Here is a 20,929-nt window from a genome sequence, read left to right on the forward strand (position 1 = left end):
AGAAGTGTTGTGTGCTGTGATTATTAAAATTGTGCAAAAATATTTAAAAGTGAGCCCTAGATATGGATAAACTGGTCAGGAATCAAATTCCTGATTCTTCGTCGTCTCCACCGCTGAGTTGCTCCTTGAACTTTCATGCTTTCGACGATGATCTCATGTCTGACCTCCCTTCTTGCGTCTTTGGCGGATCTGCTGCCCAAGCTTCCGGCATTTCAAGTAGTCTGAGACTGGGATCAAATTCAGGAAATGGCAGTGGAATCAAACATCCAGGAAATGTGCACCATCCTTCACAATTTGGTGGCGGAGTTCATCATCCAGGTGGAGAATTTTCGCATTTCCAAAGAATATTTGGATTTTATTCTGGAGCTTTTCCTTCAGATTGCCAGTTGGTTGAACCATCAACTTCATCGAGCCATGGGGATCTTCAGGGAGGTGGTAGTAGTGTCCAGAGTGGCTGTTCACCCTATGGATCACCTCCCTACAAGATTCAGCGACAGCAAACATCGATTCGAGAGCGAAAGAGGATGCTGAGGTCCGCTCCGAACGGGTATCCCAATCCTTCTTTTTTTTTTCTTCCAAAATCCCTGAGGAATTTTCTAAATGCATTCTTGTCCTTTCTTTGGCTTCTGCAGCAGCATCAACAGTGCTTTCGATGAACTGAGAATTCATGTACCAACTTTTCCATACGAGAAGCGCCTCAGCAAGATTGACACTTTGCGATTGGCTATTGCCTACATTGCCCTCCTAAGGGAAGTTCTAGAGGCAGACTATGATCCTCTGACCTACGTGGAAAAGTGTCTCAGGGGGGAGATTAAGGCAGAAAGAGCTCATTGGAATACCAGTGGTGAGTGGAATGTGATCTGGATAGCACAAGTTTTATAAAGTGTTGAAAATCTTCAATTCTTTATGAACCTTTAACCCTTTAAGAACGATTGGGTCATCGGTGATCTAAAAATAAAATTTTTCCTACGTGTTCCTAAAAGGCTAAAATTAAAATTTTCGTAAATTGAATATTTTCAGGGTGAGGTAAAACTCGATTTTCCCCACTTGACTCAAAAATTATGAATTTCATATGCACAAAAACAAGCAATAATTCCTTCACCATATCCTATAAACACTTTTCAAGAGAAAACGATAAGATATATCGAGTTATGTATAGGTTTTTGGAAAAGGATATATGGACCGGATACCAGAAGATGATGTCTTAAAATTTCGTTTTCTCATACAATGATTCGAATAAACGTAAAAAGCACATAATATTCGATTTTATATCACATATCGAAAGATCAGGCAATTCGGCATAACATTGGTAAGATTGGTAAGGTATCGAGATCAGCTACAATATATCAAAACTCATTCGAAAACGAAAAACAAAGTTTCCGATAATCAACTTCTTGATTTTGTCTTTTAAAATCGAATCTTCCTAGCTGAAATCTAAAAAAAAATGTATCCAATATATAAAATTGTTCATTTATTATTAAAATACACAATAAAACATTAAGAATAAGATACAGCTTGTCGTAAATGAAATAAGGAAAATAAAACTAAGAGTATGGACACTGGCAATAAAGCAAAAAAACGTGTTATTTTTTAAAACTAGGAGAGACCGGGGGGATTTGGGACACTTTTTCATGTTTTGACTTTGAGACAATATTCCAAAAAATAAGGCATTTAGAGGTATCGGAGCAGGATGTCTTCTATGGCAAAAATGTAATCCTAAGTGAAGTCTATTGTGTGCTGAAGAGAGTGCATTAATATTTAGTTTAGTTTAGTTTATATGATTTTTCAAAAGTTGCTTTCTTAAGTCATTTTTGAGAAATTTTAGTTTGATTTTGTTTTCCCGCCCCCAAGGATTTTTTGAAAAAATATCAAATAATTTTCAAGTTGAAGCACAACTACTTACCTTTCCAACGGATGTCCGCTTATTAAGTTCTGTACATCAGAATCGGAGGAATAATTGGTAATTTGAGACAAAACAGCAAAAACAAAAAAAAATTAATTAAAGAAAATTGTGACGTATAGAAACAAAACCAAGAACAGATACTTGATCAGGAGACTCGACTCTACCAAACGTACCATGTGAGTTCCGTGTGCCAAAAAAAAAAGTTGTCAATTTGTTGCATAGTGTAATTATTAAATATATTTTCAAAACTCTCCATCATAAAATAAGATCTTCACTTGCATGAAATGACAAAAATTGATATTTTATCATGTTCAGCTTAAAAAAAATTCTTGATTTAGTTAGTCTCATAGGAATATAAAGGAAAAAATATTAAAAAAGGCAAGAAAATAAAGAAAAAAATTGAATTAGATTATTTTCATATGATTTTGGATTTCTGTATAAAATTCTATAAAAATTTATCTTAGAAAGATAGCATATGGCAGACCATTAGATAAGATTATCCCTATTATGGGCTTCAGACCTAAGACTTAGCCGTACGGCTTAACTGTTCTAAATTCTTATCAATCAAGATTTTTTTGAAAAAAAAACTTAGAATTGGATTATTAAAGACAAGTTAAGTATTATATTTGAAAAAAGCAATAAAATTGGTTACAATTTGGGATTTTAGGATCTTCAGAAACTGAGTTAAACCTTTAATCTGAAGACCGCTTATGAGTTATATCAGAATTTGGTTTAACTTTTAATTTTTTTAAATCATTTTTACACTTTTTTTGTCTAATTCGAATTTGTTTCATGTTAAAATAAAATTCTGGAAGATACCTAAATCCTCTGATAATTCGAATTATTTAGTGAGCTTGGTTACAACTGTAATGACATTTTTCTCAAAATTCTGTATTTAAAATCGTAGGACCACTTTTATTGAATTTTCAGCCTCTTTTAGATTGGATTGGCTAGAAGTGCTCCCCTCCCCCCTAAGCAGCCTCTGCCCCCCTGAGAAAGCCTATCTCTGTTTCAAGATTTGCTAAAATTGTCCATTGTTCTTTTGCAAAATCAAAATTCGGTAAAAGATTTCCACATTTTTGTGACAAATTAAGAAAAACGTACTAGTTATTTGGTATTCATGTATTGATCTTTAAAAATATACTATTTTTCAAGTTTCAAAGCAATATATCAATAAAAATTATAAGTTTATGAATTCGAGAGCGCCTTTGTAAAATATATCTAAAACAAAACTCTTTCAAATTTGCCTTTGTGGTTAAAAACTTCTTTTAAATGTAAAGACCTCTACACATTATTGGGAGCAATTTTCGTCAAAAATCGCATTTTTAACAGAATGTTTACGTTTCTATCTACAGCACTGCAGGCACTTTCCTTCAAAAACGCATTTTTTAAGGAAAGAAATGTTTAGATAGAGTTCATAAAGAGCAATTTTCGTCGAAAGCTGTTCTCTTAACAGATTTTTTGTACATTTCTTCCTGGAGGAAATACCGTCAATTTCTTCAAATAAAACAATTTTTGACATAAATTACTGCCAGTGTAGATACCTTAAGAAACAGTTTCTTGGCTGATCGATTTTCTTTCAAAATCTTTTAATTAAAACTATATAATTAATTAAAAAGTTATACAAATGGTAATTTTTATTTATTATTTTAGTTCATATCTAGTAAAAATTTTTAATTTATTAAATTTTTAAATTTAATTTTTTCGGACCAACTCGATCTTTCAAGTATTTTTCTTCATCATCGCAACAATCAAATATCATAATTTCTGCATCTATTTATTTTTAAAAAAGTTTGATATATATTTTTTTAAATGTAAATCAAAACTCTATGTAAGATTCATCAATAGATTTTAACTTTGAGTAGGGGAAAGTACTCTCCCTACGAACGTTCATGCCTTCGAATAATGTGAATTTATTTTGTTTTTCGTAAGAGAATTACACTAAATTATCACGGAATTATCAATAATTGATGATAAGTTAACTAATATTTGATAGAAATGTGTAAGTCTCTTAAGAAAACTAAAAGAAAATTCGCATTATTCGAAGGCATGAACGTTCGAAGGGAGAGTACTTTCCCCTAGTACAATAAAAAATCAAGAAAAACACATTTTTGCAATTTGAAACCAGGATCAACCCTTAAACATTTATGAAGCCTCTTGGTTTCGTTGTTTTTATTAAAAACGATTTTTGAAAACTTATGTCCAATAAAAATGATTGTATTTTCTAAAATACAGAGAAGAAAGCTAAAGACTGTCGAGTAAATTTGCATGCACTTGGGCAAATATCAAAAATTTTGAAGGACGTGATTTCAAGATTTTTTTCTAGTTTTTCTTGGTTTAAATATGACATAAACTTATGAAAATCGAAAATTATTTTTATTTTTCTTCATATAAGAATTATCACATACACAGTTCACATTAATTAGAGAGTGCTGCGACAAAACGCTCTGTAGTGCAGTACTTTAGGCAGCCATTTTGTAATATTTTTTTTTTCGAAAAAAATAAAGACTTGATCGTGTCCATCTCGTATGAAAAATCGCGTAAAACCAGAAAAAGAAAACTGTTAATTTTCTAAGTCCTAATTTAGACTCCCCCTAATGCATTGTGAATTAGGGGGGAGTGTCAATTAGAAGGCCAAAACTTTAGATTTTAGCTGTTTTTCGGATTTTTCTTTGGAGGAGAACGAAACGCTCAAGATTCTTGAATTTTTCTTGAGTGTCTTGTCGCACTACTCCCTTATTTCAGGAAAATCTGTAGTTCTTAATTTTTAACTGAGAGAAAAAAACAATTTCCATTAGTGTAACTATTTCATTATTAAACTAAGAAAACCCGAAGTAAATCGTTAAATCGGAACTTTTTTTCAAGGTTTTTGAAAAAAAGATACGTTTTTGGGACAATATTTTGATTTTCACATGCTCTAAAAAAAATGAAGAATAAATTTTCATCAATTCTTTTAGTTCAACTAGAAGTGAATTTAATGCTGAAGAGAATAAGCCTTTATTCATTTCATTTGGTCTATAAGTTTTTTCTTAATCTTTCCGGAAATTTCGACAAAATTTAAAGAATGATAAGTGGAGAAAACACGCCTCAAATTTTTGGATGTGCGCACAAGCGCATGTTATTCCGATCGGTGCTCATTTGCTTTCGGATTTGTTACTTCGAATAAGCTTCTGAAATATTTATGGTATATTCTAAGATAGTTTATCTATCGATTTAAACAATAAAAAAATATATACCACTTTTGATCTTCTAATTTACACTCCCCCTTATGGCCTCTACACACTAGAGAAATTTATGTTCATATTGGAGCAAATTCCCTAAGATTGTGTAGGAAAAAAATTTTAATATGGACATAAATATCTCTAGTGTGTAGAGGCCATTAAGGATGAGTATATTTTCAAAAATTTGAAAAGTAAAAAAAAATTGCCCCTCCGTGTGCAAATTTCGTTCCTACGCCACTGATCCTTACCATGATGCAATTTAGCTTCTCAATTGGTTTGTGGAGCTAAATTACTCAACAACTCAAAATTTACCATTTACAATTTTTTTAAAGAAAACCTTTTGAAAAATAATACACCCTAGAAAGGACAAACCGAAACAATTTGAATCACTAACAACAACGATGAAACATGAAAGATGCATATGCTGCATGGTCGCTTGTATTCCATTCAGCATTGTATCAGGCGATATTTGCATGAAAAGGGAAGACACGGAAAAAACCAATAAAAATAAAATTTCATAAAAATCTTTTTCGTATAACTATTTGAGATTAAAAATTCTTTTGAAAAATATCGTCTTTAATTTTTAATCAAGTTGGGAAGTAAAGAAAATTTTAATAATCTGATCGAAAGGATAATAATTATGCCTTTATCATGATTCTAACAAATCATGGGAAAAGTAATTTCGCTCTTAGATCAACACAAGAGATTTAATTGCAAATGTGTTGAGCTTTTCAGTTTAATCTTGTAGTTAATGCTCACTTCCTTTATTGCAAGACTGCAATAAAATACAGATAAATTTATGGGCATAAATTCAACGACAGTAAAACCATTTGGAGTCGGCAAAATTGCACCACGCAGTAGCCTCAATAAAGTGTTTAATGTATCCATAAAAATCATATTTAATACCATAAACACTCCCATAGCAATTAGTCTGAGAAATATACCATCAATTTGCGGATTGTACTTCGAAAGACTTAAACTCTTCAATTTTGCTTTCAATTGCAGATCTAACTGCGCGTCTTTCGTGGATAAATTGGGAAAATTTGGGTGTTTATCCTGGACGACGGACACTCCTGACATCCTTGGCCCTTGGGGCAGATTCCAGTAATTGCGGAGGAGCATAATTTGAAGAAGACTTGAGCTGCAATTTTTTCTGTCGTGATTTTAGTTAATAATAAAGAAAAAAAAAGGAAAAATCCGAAGCTGATTTATCATTTAAATGCTTTATTTTCCATCCTCTTGTCCTTCTGCTCAATTAATTACATTTCATATAGTTACTACTTTTCTACATCTCCATTTAAGCCAGTTTCTTTTGTCCTCTAAATCATACATTTACTCCTTCTTGTAATACTGTTACTTTTGTATCATTTATTTCTTTTTTTTCGAGACAGATTCATTTGCTATTTTTTTAGGCAGTTTTTTTAATCATCAAATATTCTTCCTTTTCCAACGTCCGAAGTTAAGAAAAAAGGAATGAAATATTCTTTGCGGAATGATGAGAAAATACAATTGATATGTATCCTATTTTCTTTTTTTTTTAAATATATTCTTTTTTTTAATTTACTTTAGTGCCATTCAAAACGAAGAAAACAAAAAAAAACAAAGATTCTATTTAAGTATTTTACGTTTTTCCATCTAGCCTATCATTCTCTGACCCATTTACAAAAGGAAAAAGCAAAATCATTGAGATTTGTGGAACTAAAAACAAAAAAAAAAAAATCGTGCGCGATTCTTACGTCACATAAACATTTTGTACAAATTCTTTTCTTTTTTCTTCATAATATGCATCTTAAAATGTAAAAATTTAAATATATTAAATTGGTTTTCTTCCTCTTCATCGTCATATCAAAAATTACATTAGAAAATATACCAACTGTAAGTATCAAGTATAGTTTTTTTTTATTTTTTATTTTGTTTTGCAATGTTTCAAAAATGAAATTAAATATTCATTCTCTTGTCCATCTTTTTTACAATACAAAAAAGATTGAGTTTTCTCCCTTTTGTTTATTTTTAAAAAATAATTGCAGTGTAAAAGACATAAGTTTTTCATTTTTTTTTATTTTGAGAGAGAGCTTTTCCTCCTTCAGATCGCATTTTTTTTTCTTCTTACCTCTGCAGCTGCCCAATTTAGTGATTATTGTGCTCACTTTTGAGAGTCTTGTACCTCTCCTTGTCGTGATTATTTTCCGGCTGTTCCAACTCAAATGACACCATCGACAAGGTGTTTTCGGTGAGAATAGGACTCATCTGGAGGAATTTGATGATATTTGCATGTCTCTCAAATGGACATCGTACCTGCTTCCACGCAATAAATTCGGTCACTTGTTTTGCCAGCTGCCAAAATTTCTCAAAGTTGATCTGACCATTCGGAAGGCTGCAATGGAAATTATTAACTTTGCTTAATAGGGTAATTTGTCTAAAGCGAGACAGGTTGGAAAGTTGGACAAAGCAGTGTGGAATGTGAGACACCTCCTTAAAAAATTGATAATAAACCAATTATATATTTCAATTTTCGATAAAAAGATTATTAAACTTTATTATTATTTTATTACTTTATTAATTTAATTAATTTTATTAATCTTTTTTTTTTAATTTATTATTGTTTTAAATTAAAAAATGTATTGCATGCGTGATATTCATAACCTTCACATGGTACTCTAAGAAAAATAGTTTGCAAAAGGATGTCAAAAGTTGGTCGTCACTCCATATAGGGTAACTGTGCCAAATTTCGGCATACTTGCGTGCAAGCGCCAAAGTCTAAGGTTTGAAATGTAATATTTTTAATACACATTAATATTTTTATTCCGTCTTTTTAAGGAGTGTTGCTTGGGAGTTTATACGCAGTTTATCATCTTCATTTGCACTCAAATCATTCTTATTCCATTTTAAAATAAATAAAAATGTAGACACTGCCTTGGTGGCCTATTTCGGCCACCTTCATTCTTAAAGTTCCTTGCCTTCCCAGGATTTTTCCAGTGCCTTTTCACATTATCTCGTGTGTCGAAACGACATTTTTGTTATGTTTTTGCATTGTATGATCTCTGGAGTACGCAAAAACTAAAATTCATCGAAATTCGAGGAACACAAATAGTGGCCGGAATTGCAAGCCGGCTGGAATTTGGCACACTTACCCTAAATAACAAAAAAAATAGTAACCCATTTTCCAACCAACTTTTTTGCAAAAGGAGGTCAATTTGTGGAAAGATTAACACTTTCCAGCTGCTTCCAGTGTCAGTGTCGCTGTGTCACTCAGAATTGTCAAATGGCAGACAAATTATTAATTCACTAGAAGAATTATTTTGCAAAGTGATGATAGTTTTCGCATGTTTCTCAATAACTATTAATAGTGGAAATTGGGAGGAAAAGCTCTTCCGGTAGAGATTTGTGTTGTTGTGTTGAGATTTAGAAAAAGACAGTGCCGACAGAAATTAAATGAAATTTGAGTAGTGTTTTGAGTGTTTTGCAGGAAAATTGCTCAAATTATTTATTTAGAAAATTAAATTTTGTGGTTCAGAGGGCTTGCTCAAGTCTCTGGAGTGTTGTGTGATAAATATTTTGTATCCAAAAGACCTTAATAGTGAAATGTTCAAAGATTTGTTCGCGAGGTTGCATCCCCAGTTCAAAAGATATAGATAGATAGATAGATAAATTTATTCATCAACATGTCAAACACCATGACATCGACATGTCAAAAAGTTTTTGACATGTCGGATGGTTCATTTAACAATAATCCGACGGCTAAAATTCTTACATAATTAGTCTTGGATTAGGTTAAAACTGGCAAAATTTTCCGAGAAATTAGATAATAGTAGCAAGAGTGAAAAATTTTTTGTAAAAAATGTGTATAGTCGTAGTGAAATTAAAACTGTTAAGTGCAATTGGCTTCTTCATTAATATTTCGGGTACGTCAATTTTGTGTCTATCTATACGGCAGACAAGAACACTAAATTTGTTTTATGATATCTCAGTGTAGATGGCGCAGCTATAGCGTTCAGTTGGAGGCAAAAATTTGCAAAAAATTGCATAAGGAGGGCAATAATTTGCAAAAATACACCCAAATGAAAATATTTACACCCAATTGCAAATTTTTCAATTAATTTGCAACTGATCTCCAAAATCAATCAATTCTTACATCCAAATGCAAATTTGTGCAAACTATTTTTTTCAGAGTAGTTGTAATTTTCTCTATTTCTTTTGGAAGTTGCTAGGAAAATATCAAAGTGTTTTGTTTGATTTTTCGGCATAATTTATGAAATACTATTAAGTCCGTAGTGAAAATCGAAGGACATACATCCATTTAAAAGGTGAATAAAAAATATTTGTGAAATATTATATTTTTCTGTGAGACTCGTTCAGGGTTTTGGTCAGGATTACAACAGGGCATGAAAGGGAACGGGGGCACTATTCTTACACTGTCTTTTACAATTTTTGTAATAGTGTAAAAGACAGTGTAAGACTAGTGCCCCCGTTCCCTCTCATGCCCTGTTGTAATCCTGACCAAAACCCTGAACGAGTCTCAGAGAAAAATTGCAAGACTCGACCACTGATGAAGGCTTGGAGATCGAGCCGAAAGCTCTGAAGATAGTTGATGTGTTTCCCTGAGTGATTGTCACTTCACGACAACTTCCGGATTTCCATTTTAATGATTGCAATTAACGTTGGCTTATTCCCACAATGGAAATTCTTACAAAATTCAATCTTTCTTTGATATTGTCGTAGTTCGTTACATGAACGAAATGCCCGCTGTGGTCTTAAAACGTGTTCCAAAACAAATAAATTGAATTATCTCGGCTACCGAGCAATCGATAAGATCAAGTTTTGGGGCAAAATTATAGAGGAGATTCTGGCCTATATTCCACTATTATATTTCTGTCAGTTCATTTACGTCCTAAATATTTTGATTTAAATGAAATGTTTGCAATTTTTCAGAAATTTCATTTCAAAATATTGTATAAATATAATAATATCTCTCATCTTGAGTTCCAAATCGAATTTACATGCAATCCGAGTTTGCTCACGTTAAGAACCTTACCTACAATAAGCTGATCTAGGCTTATGATCAGCTTTATTTATTTATATTATAAGACTGACAATAAGCGACTTGTAAGTCGCCTCCTGTGATAAAGGCCTCTGATACTTCGACCGATTTTAGACTGTTTGTGCTGTCTTGTCATTTTAATGTGTTGCGTTGTCCCCAGGCCCAACGGTTAGTTAACCAATTTTATTGGATTTTTAAAATCTAATGGATCATTTGTCCTTTATAATCTACTCGTATGAGCCGAAATTTTTCAAAAAAAAAACTTCCTTGACTAATAATAAATTAGGAAAGTTAACCCGTAGCCTTATGTCCGAAGCCCGTATAAGATGACTCAACGATAGTTTCTAGTTCCTTATATTTTCCTTCAAAACTATTTTTTCCCATATTTCGAAAGTTCCTTTTGCATTTTTTCATTTTCCATTTCAATTATATTTTTTTGGAGTTCTCTGGTAACTTCTCATCAACTATACAACAATGATCTTGAATGATTCATTCTGACGATTTTTATGGTGAAAAGTGTGAATTCTACAATACCCTTTATATTTAAATTGATTGCAGAAACTTTGAATTCGAGAAGAAGCCTTGAAATCCCTGATAAGCTTGAACTGGTCTATTGGCCCCATAATACCCGCAATAAACCCGTGATGGTCTGATTTATGAACCGAATATTGGATTTGATTATCTTGTGCATTTTTTGCTTCAATTTAATTAAATCTTTTCTTACTTTGCGTCCGAATTAATTTTGACTTATAACTCTTTATTTGTTTATTTATTACCCTCGCTAAAACTAAAAAGTGCACAAGCATTCAAACTTTATATATTTTTACATAGGGTAAGTGTACCAAATTCCGGAAAGCTTTTAATTCCGGCCACACTTTTGTTCCTCAAATTTCTATGAATTTTTAGTTTTTGCATACTCTAGACTAGAGATTATACAATGCAAAAAATAACAAAAAATATATGATCTGAAAAAGGCATTAAAGGAATCCCGGAAGAGCAAGAAACTATGAGAATTAAGGTAGCCGGAATAGACCACCAATGTTATATCTACATTTTTATTCATTTTAAAATGTATAAAGAATGATTTTATAGAAAATAAAGATAATAAACTGTCTACAAGGTTCCAAGCAACACTCCTTATAAAAAAGTAACAAAAAAAAATCAATTTGTATTGAAAATATTACATTTCAAACTTGAGACTTTGGCGCTTTCATGCAACTATGACGAAATTTGGCACACTTACCCTATGCATCAATTCATATAAATGAAAGAAAAAACTTAAACCAAAAATTAAAATATTAATAATATAATATATAAAATTATGGTTTTACGACTTCTGAATATTATTTCCGCTTTCCTTAAAAAGTCGTTCATTGTAAGACGGCGATTGTCGCAGCCTAAACTCATTAAATGGGAAATGAATAAATAATATAAATTGCACTCAAAAATCAAAAGAATCACTCAGCAAAGCTTTTATGCTGCTATTGACTGTGAGTCAAAATCACTATCAAAATTAATAGCAAAAAAATAAACCTTTCCCTTTTGTTTTTTGAGCAGTGAAAAGCTGTTATGACAACTCAAAAGTCAATGAAGGGTTACAAAAGCAAAATGCTTGCAATGCTTACAATTCAGCAAGAATTTATCTCTAGTGAGACATTTTGCTTCCACTTCAGAAAAATTGTTGAAGCATAACACATTTCATAGTCAATTAAAACAATACTTTGTTCTGTACCACCGAAATTCTCACAATTTGTGGAACATGGGGGTTCAGGAGAGGCACTTTGATATGGATTATTTGCTGATTTTTATGGGATGGGAACAGTTTTGTCTTCGATTCAAATTTATTCCATGAATATGCTAAAGACTTTTTGAGCTTCCCCAATTCAGTTGATTGTTGTTTATTATTTCGTGTGCGTGGATGGATTGACTGAATTATTTTCTTGGCGATTGTGTAACACATTTTTTACGCAGAATGAAAATAAATTGTTATATTTGTCAACCAAATTATGATTTGATTTTTTTTTTGTAAATGAATACCGGATACAATGACTTTGGGATAAAAGTATCAAGTCAGAAGCTATTGTCAAGTTAATAAAATTGTCAAGATTAATGATAGACATTTCCTTTTTTTAAAGACAGAACTAAATGATTGATTTTAATTAAAATTAAATAACGAATTAGCGACTTTATGTTCATAAAGTAAAACGAAAAGTAAAGTAAAGTGAAGGAAAAAAGTATTTTAAATCCAAAGGTTTAATTAAAAGTGAATTAGCGAAGAGGCGATCCAGTTAGTGCATGCTGACTTATTTCACTATTATCATTATTTTATAAATTTTCTTTAATATTTTTGATAATTTCTTTTATATTATGTTTCTGAATGAAACAATGAATAATTCTATGGATTTAGAAGAAGTAAAAAAAGAATTTCTTTAGTCCAAAAACAAGCGTTTAAGTAGCACTCTTCGGAAAACGATCCAGTTACCCCACCTTACTATATTATTATTATTTTATAAAATTTCACTATGACAAAAAAATCATGAAAAAAGGTTTGTATTTTGGTTAAATAAATTTATATAAAATTAACAATTTTCAATAATAAACGACAACGAAGGTCTTCACATCCAAGATTAATATGCTCGAGATCTACAAGATGGCGTAATCATCTTCATTTGACGTTTCTATCCGCCATTTTGAAGAACTGTCAGAAACCAAAACTCATCCTATTTTACTGACATTTTAGTTTATTATGAGGTGTTAAAACCTCTTCAGAGCATATCTATATTTCAGTCTTGATCAAGCGATTGTCTATATACAAAAGCTTAAGGTTTAAAATTTTGAATTAGTCATATTTCCACGATTTTTATTATTTAATTTTGAGTGTCAGGGGCTTAAGTGAAAAGTCTCAATAAACACTAAAATAGTTAAGGATTTATTTTATAATTTCCTTTACTATTTGTTTTCTTACATCTCACCAGATAATGATAACTCTGTCTTTTTTGCAATGGTGTTAATAAAGGAAATTCCCCATAGTTTTGATGGTGTCAAAGTTTTCAAGTTGCAGTTCCCTGTATCTAAGCAGTTAATTGATCTATGTAGGATTACATATATGTTCTAAAAAGACCTTGAGATCAGTTGTAACATACTAAAATTTAAGCCCAATCGAATGAGTCTTAATTTTTGACAGTTATTCAAAATAGTGGACAACATCGTCAAATCAAGATGGCGGTCACGCCATTTTGTAGCTCTCGAGCGTTTTATCTTAAATTCTCGTATAATTGGTTAATTTTTAAATTTATTTTATTTTTATAATTGGGTTAATTCACGAAGTGCCTCAAATATTTTACTGCTCGAACTCAAAGAGTGCACAGTTATATGATCATCTATTTTTTCAACTCGTGACCGTCCTGGAGCTTAAACGGTAAAAGATATCAACTTCTGGTCTTCGATGACCCCCAATAAAAAAACAATATCTCCAGATGTTGCATTTCTTTTTACTCCCACTCCTTCCAACCCCTCAAAAACAATGTTTTTTCGGCTGTTCTCAAAATTGGCCCAAACTTTTTCAATGATTTTCAGATATGTTTTAGAGGTAGTCCAGGCGAATATTTAGTCCAAACATACCTATGACCGGAAAATTCGCTATTTTGAATCATTGAAGATCAAAGGTAAACCAATTTGGAGGGCTCATTTTTTAATCGATTTTATTAAATTTTGATTTTTTGGAAAGATCTAGAATTTTCTTCTTAATTCTTTCTAATTTGTCAAGTAATCGTCATTGATTTATTATTCTCAATTATCCCGTTTTATTTGTACGTAAATATGTTACTCCTTAGCCAATTTTCTAGTTCAAAATTCTTTTTCGATTTGCAAATGTATTTAATCGTTAATAAACCGGTATACACCCAAAAAACGTACAAAAAGGTAATTCACAGATAGCTCTATCTCATGAGTTCCAGTATTCCGCAAACCTGGGACACTTTGCCATCTCTTTTTTCAACATAAGATTTTTTTAAATTTATTTTCAACAGTTGGAACATGATTTTCGGAGTCCTTATTATTTAATAAAACTTACTTTGCGGTGGTCATGATAACTCAAGGTAGATTCATAAAGAATCAAAAAAACTAAATATTTTATGTTAGAAGATAAGTTAAACTCGTATTTGTACGAAGAATTTCTAAAAAAAAAAATAATGAAATTTGAATTTTTTGGAAAAATTTTATACAAAATTCTAATATTTTACGCCACGTTTCATCTTATAAAAGCTGTGATCAAGGAAATAAAACATCCTTCGTCGAAGTATGAGTTTAACGTTTAACTCATCTGCCAACAAAAAATATTTTATCTTTGGACTTATGATGAATCTACCCTGATTAAGAGTGATCAGTGCAAAGTTTTTTTTCCAAAAAGTTCTCAGAAAACCACATAACAAATGGCTGAATTTTTAAAATATTTTAAATGAACATTTAAGAAAATATAGTTTAAATGCTGTACTTTAATGTGCTTAAAAGCTTAAATTAAATAATTTTTATTGTGCTGAAAAAAATATACTTAAGAAAATACATGCTGATTTTTAGTCATAGTGAACCACGTAACCCCTTAAGGGGTTACGTGGGTAGAGACTAAAACACAGTATATTTTTATCAAATATTTTTTCAACATACTAAAAAAATAATTCAAGGTCTTTAGAATATGAAACTAAAACATTTAAAAGTATAATTTTCTGAAATTTTCATTAAAAATTTTGAAAATTCAGCCTCCAAACCTAATTTTTGAAGACCTTTGTTTTTTTTGACCGCGGTTAAAAAAAAAAGAAACTTACTTTAAGGGGTTACTACACGTAACCCCTTAATTCAGGCTTATTAAAAAAAAAATGAATTTGTCTTTTTATAATTCTCCTGACATATTATTTTTTCGCAATATTTTTTCATATTACAGCTAATTCAAAACCTGCTCTAAATGGAATTTTTTCGTTACTCCAAATGGAAACGTCATTTTTTCCATGATAAATACAGTACTAAATTATTATTAATATAATTTTCTATACCACAGTTTCATTATTTAGTTAATTTTACTCCAAATAAAGCAAAAATGCATTCATATTCACAAATTTTAATTTGTTAATTTCTCAGAAAATTTAATAGTGTACCTTTTCACCATCGAATTTTTCATCGATTGACCATGTTTTCCAATGAAAAGCACAATAAATTGACTGTTGTTTATTCGTTTTGTTTAACATTTAATGTCACATTTCTGGCTAATTTTAGTTAAATTAAGTGCTAATCTTTATTGTTAACGGTAAGTGAAGTTTTCAAATGAAATAAATACCTATTTCGTGAACATAAAGGGTTTTTCTGAAGTGTCTGCAAATGCATTAATAGGAAACCCCGGAAATATGTTTTTTTTTTCTTTGGAGAGATTTTCTCATTGTTTTAGATGGGGAAAGGAGAAAATACCAGCAATAAGAACAAATCCTGCACTCAGGAGCAACTCAACAAGGTTTTGGAAGCCTTTCGTCGCGGTTTCACTTACAATGTTTGTCTCCAATTAGAAACTTTCCCTTGTCTCCATTTGGATTAATTTGTTTCCAATAGAAGCATTTTACACTCGCGTATTTTTCTTGTATTTAAGAAGTTTTCAAATTATATCTAAAGAATTTTCACAAAACAGTAACATTCTAGAAGAGTCAAGGAGCAAATTTATGTAGGGGAAAGTGCCCATGCTTGATACCATTGAAAGCTTCGTAACGACTAAATTTTATATGTTTCACAATATGTATGTGACTCATCGAAACCATTTTAAAAACTATGGGAAAGTGGCCAGTTCTTAAAATATATTGCCAAGTCATATTTATTGAGAAACATAGGAAAAATTTAGTCATTACGAAGCTTCCAATGGTATCAAGCATGGGCACTTTCCCCTAATTCTCTTCAGAAAAAATATGTACTTAATGTGTTGAATCTTCTGTCAAAGTTAAAGCGTCTGGAAATGGTTTTGAATTAGGACATTTACCCTAAAGCTGTTTTATTTATTAAACATTAGTTATTTTTCAATAAGCAATTAAGTGTTAATCTTTAAGAGTGTTGCGTGGAACTTGTGTTATCTGCAAAACCTTGAGGCTGATATTTCAGTTATGAGAAGAGTGAGAGGAAGCTCACAAGAGATAATTCAATTGACACAGGAAGACCTTGAAGAATTTCCACAAGCGTAATTGTTTAGTCGTGTCAAGAGTCATTATTAGTAGTAGCAAAGAAGAAAAAGGGCAACACAAAAAAAAACTACTCACCGATTTGAGCATCCTTGATTGAGAAAGTACAGATCTTTGACTAGTAAACTGAAGAACGGAATCACAATTCGCTGTCTCTCATCCGTGGCGCCCGATGATCGCCAAACAGCCGCCTTGAGCGTGGATCTGTAGCTGCTAAAATTGCTACTGGGATCCATTTGATGTTCCAAAATTGAGAATTTGGCCGATTGAACCTTGGCCCAAGTTTTCTTCAGTCTTGCAATTGGTGACATATTTAAGCCCGCCACAATTGCCATTAAACTGTTAAAGTTGCCAATATTGAAGCATTCACGTGCCGCCTCAACCCAATATTCCACCAAACGGACACGCTGCTTCTTTTTCCCATGCTGTATGTAAAAAAAAGAGTCAGAAACAAAGCAGCAAAACATTTATCATATTGTTCATATCTTCATCAAAGAAAAATCTTAAGATTTATTTTTTTTTCTCCTCTATACACCTCTTCCAAAGAGACACAGTGAGAAATTTCACACAGCAGGAAACACCATTTGCAACAACTCTTGTATATCAATTAAATATGAAAAATCTATTGAAAGAGAGAGAGATACATCTTGTAATTATGATGGAAAATTGCATAATGGATAAATTTTTTTTTTTCAAGAACATCCACTCAATAGCTCTGCTGCATTTGAGTGTGTCGAATACGAAGGAGGTAAATGATCAAACAATTTACTCCAACTCTCTTATTAGAAAAGATTATTAATAAATTTTCTTATTGTAAACATTGCAAAATGTCATGTTCCTCGATCGGGCTTAAATTTTGTCAAAGTGTTTTCCAGAACTACTTTGATAAGCAATTGGGAGAATAACAAAATTACTTTAAGTGGAAATGGATCAGTGATAGAAAAGATACCCGTTTGCAGGTTTAACCCTTTAAGGACGAGAATGTCAAAAATCGGGGGTCAGAAAAAATCACTTTTTCCTACTTTTTAGAGCAAAGCATAGCTTTAGAAGATCGTTGGAAAAATTTCATTTTTGGGTCACCGGTGACCCAAAAATCCTTCCCAAAAAATCACCCAATCGTCCTTAAAGGGTTAAGCACCACTTTCACTTCAGTTCTTTTGTAATCTATGTAAACTAGGTAAACTATCACTGGAGAGAAATCCGAAAAAAGATAAAATAACATTCCGGAAATGTTTATTTTACCCTGCAGTATTGATCCGAAATCGGTGTAAATATTATGATTTTTAGGTGTATTAGGGGTTAAAGTTACCCTTTTTGATGATAATTTTACCCTTAAAAAGGTGTAAAATTAACATTAAAAAATGTTGATATATTTCTACACCTAAAAAGTGTTAAAGTTATAAGGAAAAAAAGTTAATCGCAACCCCGTTTTTCTCTGTGATGAAATTTTGATAAAGAATTTCAGTTTTTGATCATTTTATCTAAAATTAAAAAATTCTGCCTAAGAAATCAAAAACTATTTCAGCAAGTCTCAAAATACAATTCAAATGAAATAAAATAAATTATTTAAGCCTCTGGCATACTTTTTAGATCAGAAAAATTTCATGAAACCAAAATTAACATCCCTTTCTTTCTCAAGCGTTTCACATATGTCTATTTCACTCTTACGCTGTCATAGGCTACACTATTGAATTTATTATGACGTTCAAAAGAAGAAGAAGAGTCCGAAAGAGTGGGATAGACATATGCAAACCGTTTGAGAAAGAACGGGACGCGAATTTTGTTTTCATGAAATTATCCTGATCCAAAAGTTGTACCAGAGCCACTAGGACAAAATTTTATAAAACTAAAAATGTTTAGAGTAAAATTTGGAAAAGCAGACACTTAAAAAAAACAGCCCAACTTTACTTCGGCAGCTCCATTTCATACCATGCTATCTCAGAATTACAACATTTCAGGTGAGCCATTTGAAGTTGCTACCTGTGTATTTTTTCGACGGGCGGGAGCTATCAAATTTTTGGATAAATATTTCTGTTCGTAAAACAACAAACAAGTTAGTAAAAGTTTGTAGTTTTTTACAAAACATTGTTCGTAATACGATCACTTGACGAGCAGAATTTGTACTTTTCCAAAAACATTTGTTATAAAAAAAACCCACATAAAATGTTCGTAAAATGTTGTCATTTGCTCCTAAATTTTTGTTTGTCCGGCGAACATTTTACGAATATTTACGAACAAATGACAAAATTTAACGAACATTTACGAACGAATGTTTGTTAAAGTACAAAACATGCTCGTCAAGAGATCATTGTAGAAAAATTTTTATTAAAAAAAAACAAAATTTTAGGAATTTGTTTACGGGTTATACGACTTACGAGCATTTCGTAAGTTCCCAATAGAAATTCACAAACATTTACGAACAATTTTACAAAATATTTTTTTCTGTGTGGTCAAGGCCTTGAACCCGTGAATAACACCCCGAGATACTTGAACCTCTCCATCTGTTTCAATAGAACTCTACTAACATCTAGGTACTTTTAAAAAAATGTTTTATCAAATGAACAAGAAAAATTTGTAAAAAAGATATTCCACAATACAGAACATGGAAAAATTTTGTCAAAACGGCGGTCAACTGGATTTCGTTAAAAGTTTGTCAAACGGACGTTTTTCCATATAAAATGTAAGTAAAAGTTTTGTCAAACTGGTAAACAAAATTATTTTAGCAAAATTTGAACAAGATCCATTTGTTCGTTTGACAAGATATTTTTTTTTAGAGTGGAGTGCATAATACAGGCTATCGGGAAATCAACATTACCTCCGACTGTCGGCAAGTCCGCTTGCCATTGACGTGGCCCGTTTTTGGGCAAGACAAACTTGATTTTATGCCTTGACACGATTAATAATAATAACCACCGACTTAACCATGATCACCTTCATATTTGTTTCAAACAATATCACAATATCAGTCAAGTTCGCGTTGAAGCTCTTCTTCTCGAATCGAATTCTTTTCGAAATCGATTTTCGAATTTATTAAACTTCAGTTGTGAACGAAGTATGTAACGAACTTTGTATTTCTTTAAGAAACATGTAATTTTTTGAAGTTGAATCTTCATAGTAGAATCGGATCTTTGAGGAAATCTTAAAATTCCGACTTAGAAATGATTGTGAAACGGGCAATTTTTCTATTCGCTTGGACTTTCTTAATTCAAACTGTCAAGATTCTACTTAAATATTCTTCAATCTTATTTAATGAATAAAATGTTGTTTTCTTGTCCCAATAAAAAATCCCATCATTATTAAATCGCAAAATCTACAATCAATTCTGCAAAAAATCATTCTTATATAATATTAAATTCAAACCGAATTTGGAGAATTTATATCCATTTCAAGAAAGATCACGTTAAAAATCTCATTTACCATAAACTGATACAGCCTTAATACTACATTTTCTTGCACAATTCACTTGCTGCCTTTCTATCTGGTGCCCAACCTATCGGTAATTTTTCCTCTTCAAAAAAAAACTCTAATTGATATTTTGTAACATTGTAAAAAGTATGATATTGTAAGAAACCTATCGATATCAGAGAAAATTACATTTTTTTTCTTGTAAACTTAATGATCGTTAAATTGATAGTCAATTTTCCTCATGTGCAACTAGTTGCATGAAACCCATGTTCACTCGAGGAGATTACAAGAATAGATTAAATAGGCGATTTAATCGACGATTTGTTGGTCTCACAACATAAAATTTTATAGCGAAAGAAAAATTACAGTGATTTTCGATGTGCAGAAAAAGATTTTGCTTGGTTGGTATAATGTGCGAATCTGCTGCTTGAAATAATGAAAGGCTTTGAGAGATACTGTAAACGATTTCTTGTCTAAGAAGATTTATTGCTGTTGCTTTGATAAACTGAGAGCGAGAGAAAAAAAATCTCTTAAGCAATTTTCAGACCGATAACCTTTAAGTTTTAGCGATAAAAACCAATCGGGGCAAATGGCAACTTTTGGCATAAAATACTAATTATTTTATTTTTTTGAGTCTATATATTGACCCAATTTCCTAAAAAGTCATTTATTGAGCTAATTAGGATCAATCAATTGGAAAAGCTTAAAATTATGTTCGAAAACCATGAAAATACAACTTTGTAGAAATTGGAGCTTTCCAAATAGTTTTAACCCAAAGAAATAAATTAAATTTCAAATGAAGTCTGTTTTTAGTATGCAGAAAGTTTTAATTTCAATTGATCTTCTTTGCGGTATTTGACTTGTCTACAAAAACAAAAGTTAACCCTGTAAGCCTTTTAAGACCCATTTAAATGTTTATATTTTCATTCGAAATCTCCTTTCGAAAAAAATCCCCACTACTGTGCTTTATATCGGTTCGTTTTTTGCCTACACAGTAAAAAATAAGTACCACTATAATAGTAGGTAATTTTTGACATCTCTATTATAGTGGTAATTTTGGGAAAAGTGTAATTTTTAAAACGTGTAATCTTCAGCGTGTAATTTTTTTTGCGTGTAATTTTCAACATGTAATGTTTTTTTCGTGTAATTTGCAGAA

The 20,929-nt window shown here is 31.3% G+C and overlaps 2 protein-coding genes across 4 annotated transcripts in view; one reads left to right on the top strand and one right to left on the bottom strand.

Moving 5' to 3' along the window:
* On the top strand, positions 1-6,317 carry LOC129808149 (twist-related protein 1). 2 transcript variants are annotated; one of them, XM_055857910.1, is made up of 4 exons: positions 1-318; positions 379-532; positions 633-844; positions 6,130-6,317. In XM_055857910.1, the coding sequence occupies exons 1-4, from the start codon at positions 63-65 to the stop codon at positions 6,246-6,248; spliced, it is 741 nt and encodes a 246-aa protein (XP_055713885.1). In that variant the 5' UTR covers positions 1-62; the 3' UTR covers positions 6,249-6,317. The 2 variants fall into 2 exon arrangements, with proteins under 2 accessions (XP_055713885.1, XP_055713886.1); XM_055857911.1 differs by having other exon boundaries at positions 54-318; positions 379-547; positions 6,130-6,316.
* An 11-nt stretch (positions 6,318-6,328) lies between these two features.
* The window catches only part of LOC129808125 (ras-GEF domain-containing family member 1B-like), a 35,649-nt gene continuing 21,048 nt past the window's right edge, over positions 6,329-20,929 (bottom strand). Inside the window, exons 4-5 of one of the 2 annotated variants that reach the window (XM_055857875.1) lie at positions 16,447-16,793; positions 6,329-7,498 (exon numbers count right to left, since the gene is read on the bottom strand). In XM_055857875.1, the coding sequence (XP_055713850.1) occupies positions 7,252-7,498; positions 16,447-16,793 (594 nt within the window). In that variant the 3' untranslated portion in view covers positions 6,329-7,251. The remainder of the gene's footprint in view (positions 7,499-16,446; positions 16,794-20,929) is intronic. The other variant, XM_055857876.1, reaches the window with a different exon arrangement.

Source organism: Phlebotomus papatasi, chromosome 3 (genome assembly GCF_024763615.1).
Source record: "Phlebotomus papatasi isolate M1 chromosome 3, Ppap_2.1, whole genome shotgun sequence".
Classification (NCBI taxonomy): domain Eukaryota; kingdom Metazoa; phylum Arthropoda; class Insecta; order Diptera; family Psychodidae; genus Phlebotomus; species Phlebotomus papatasi.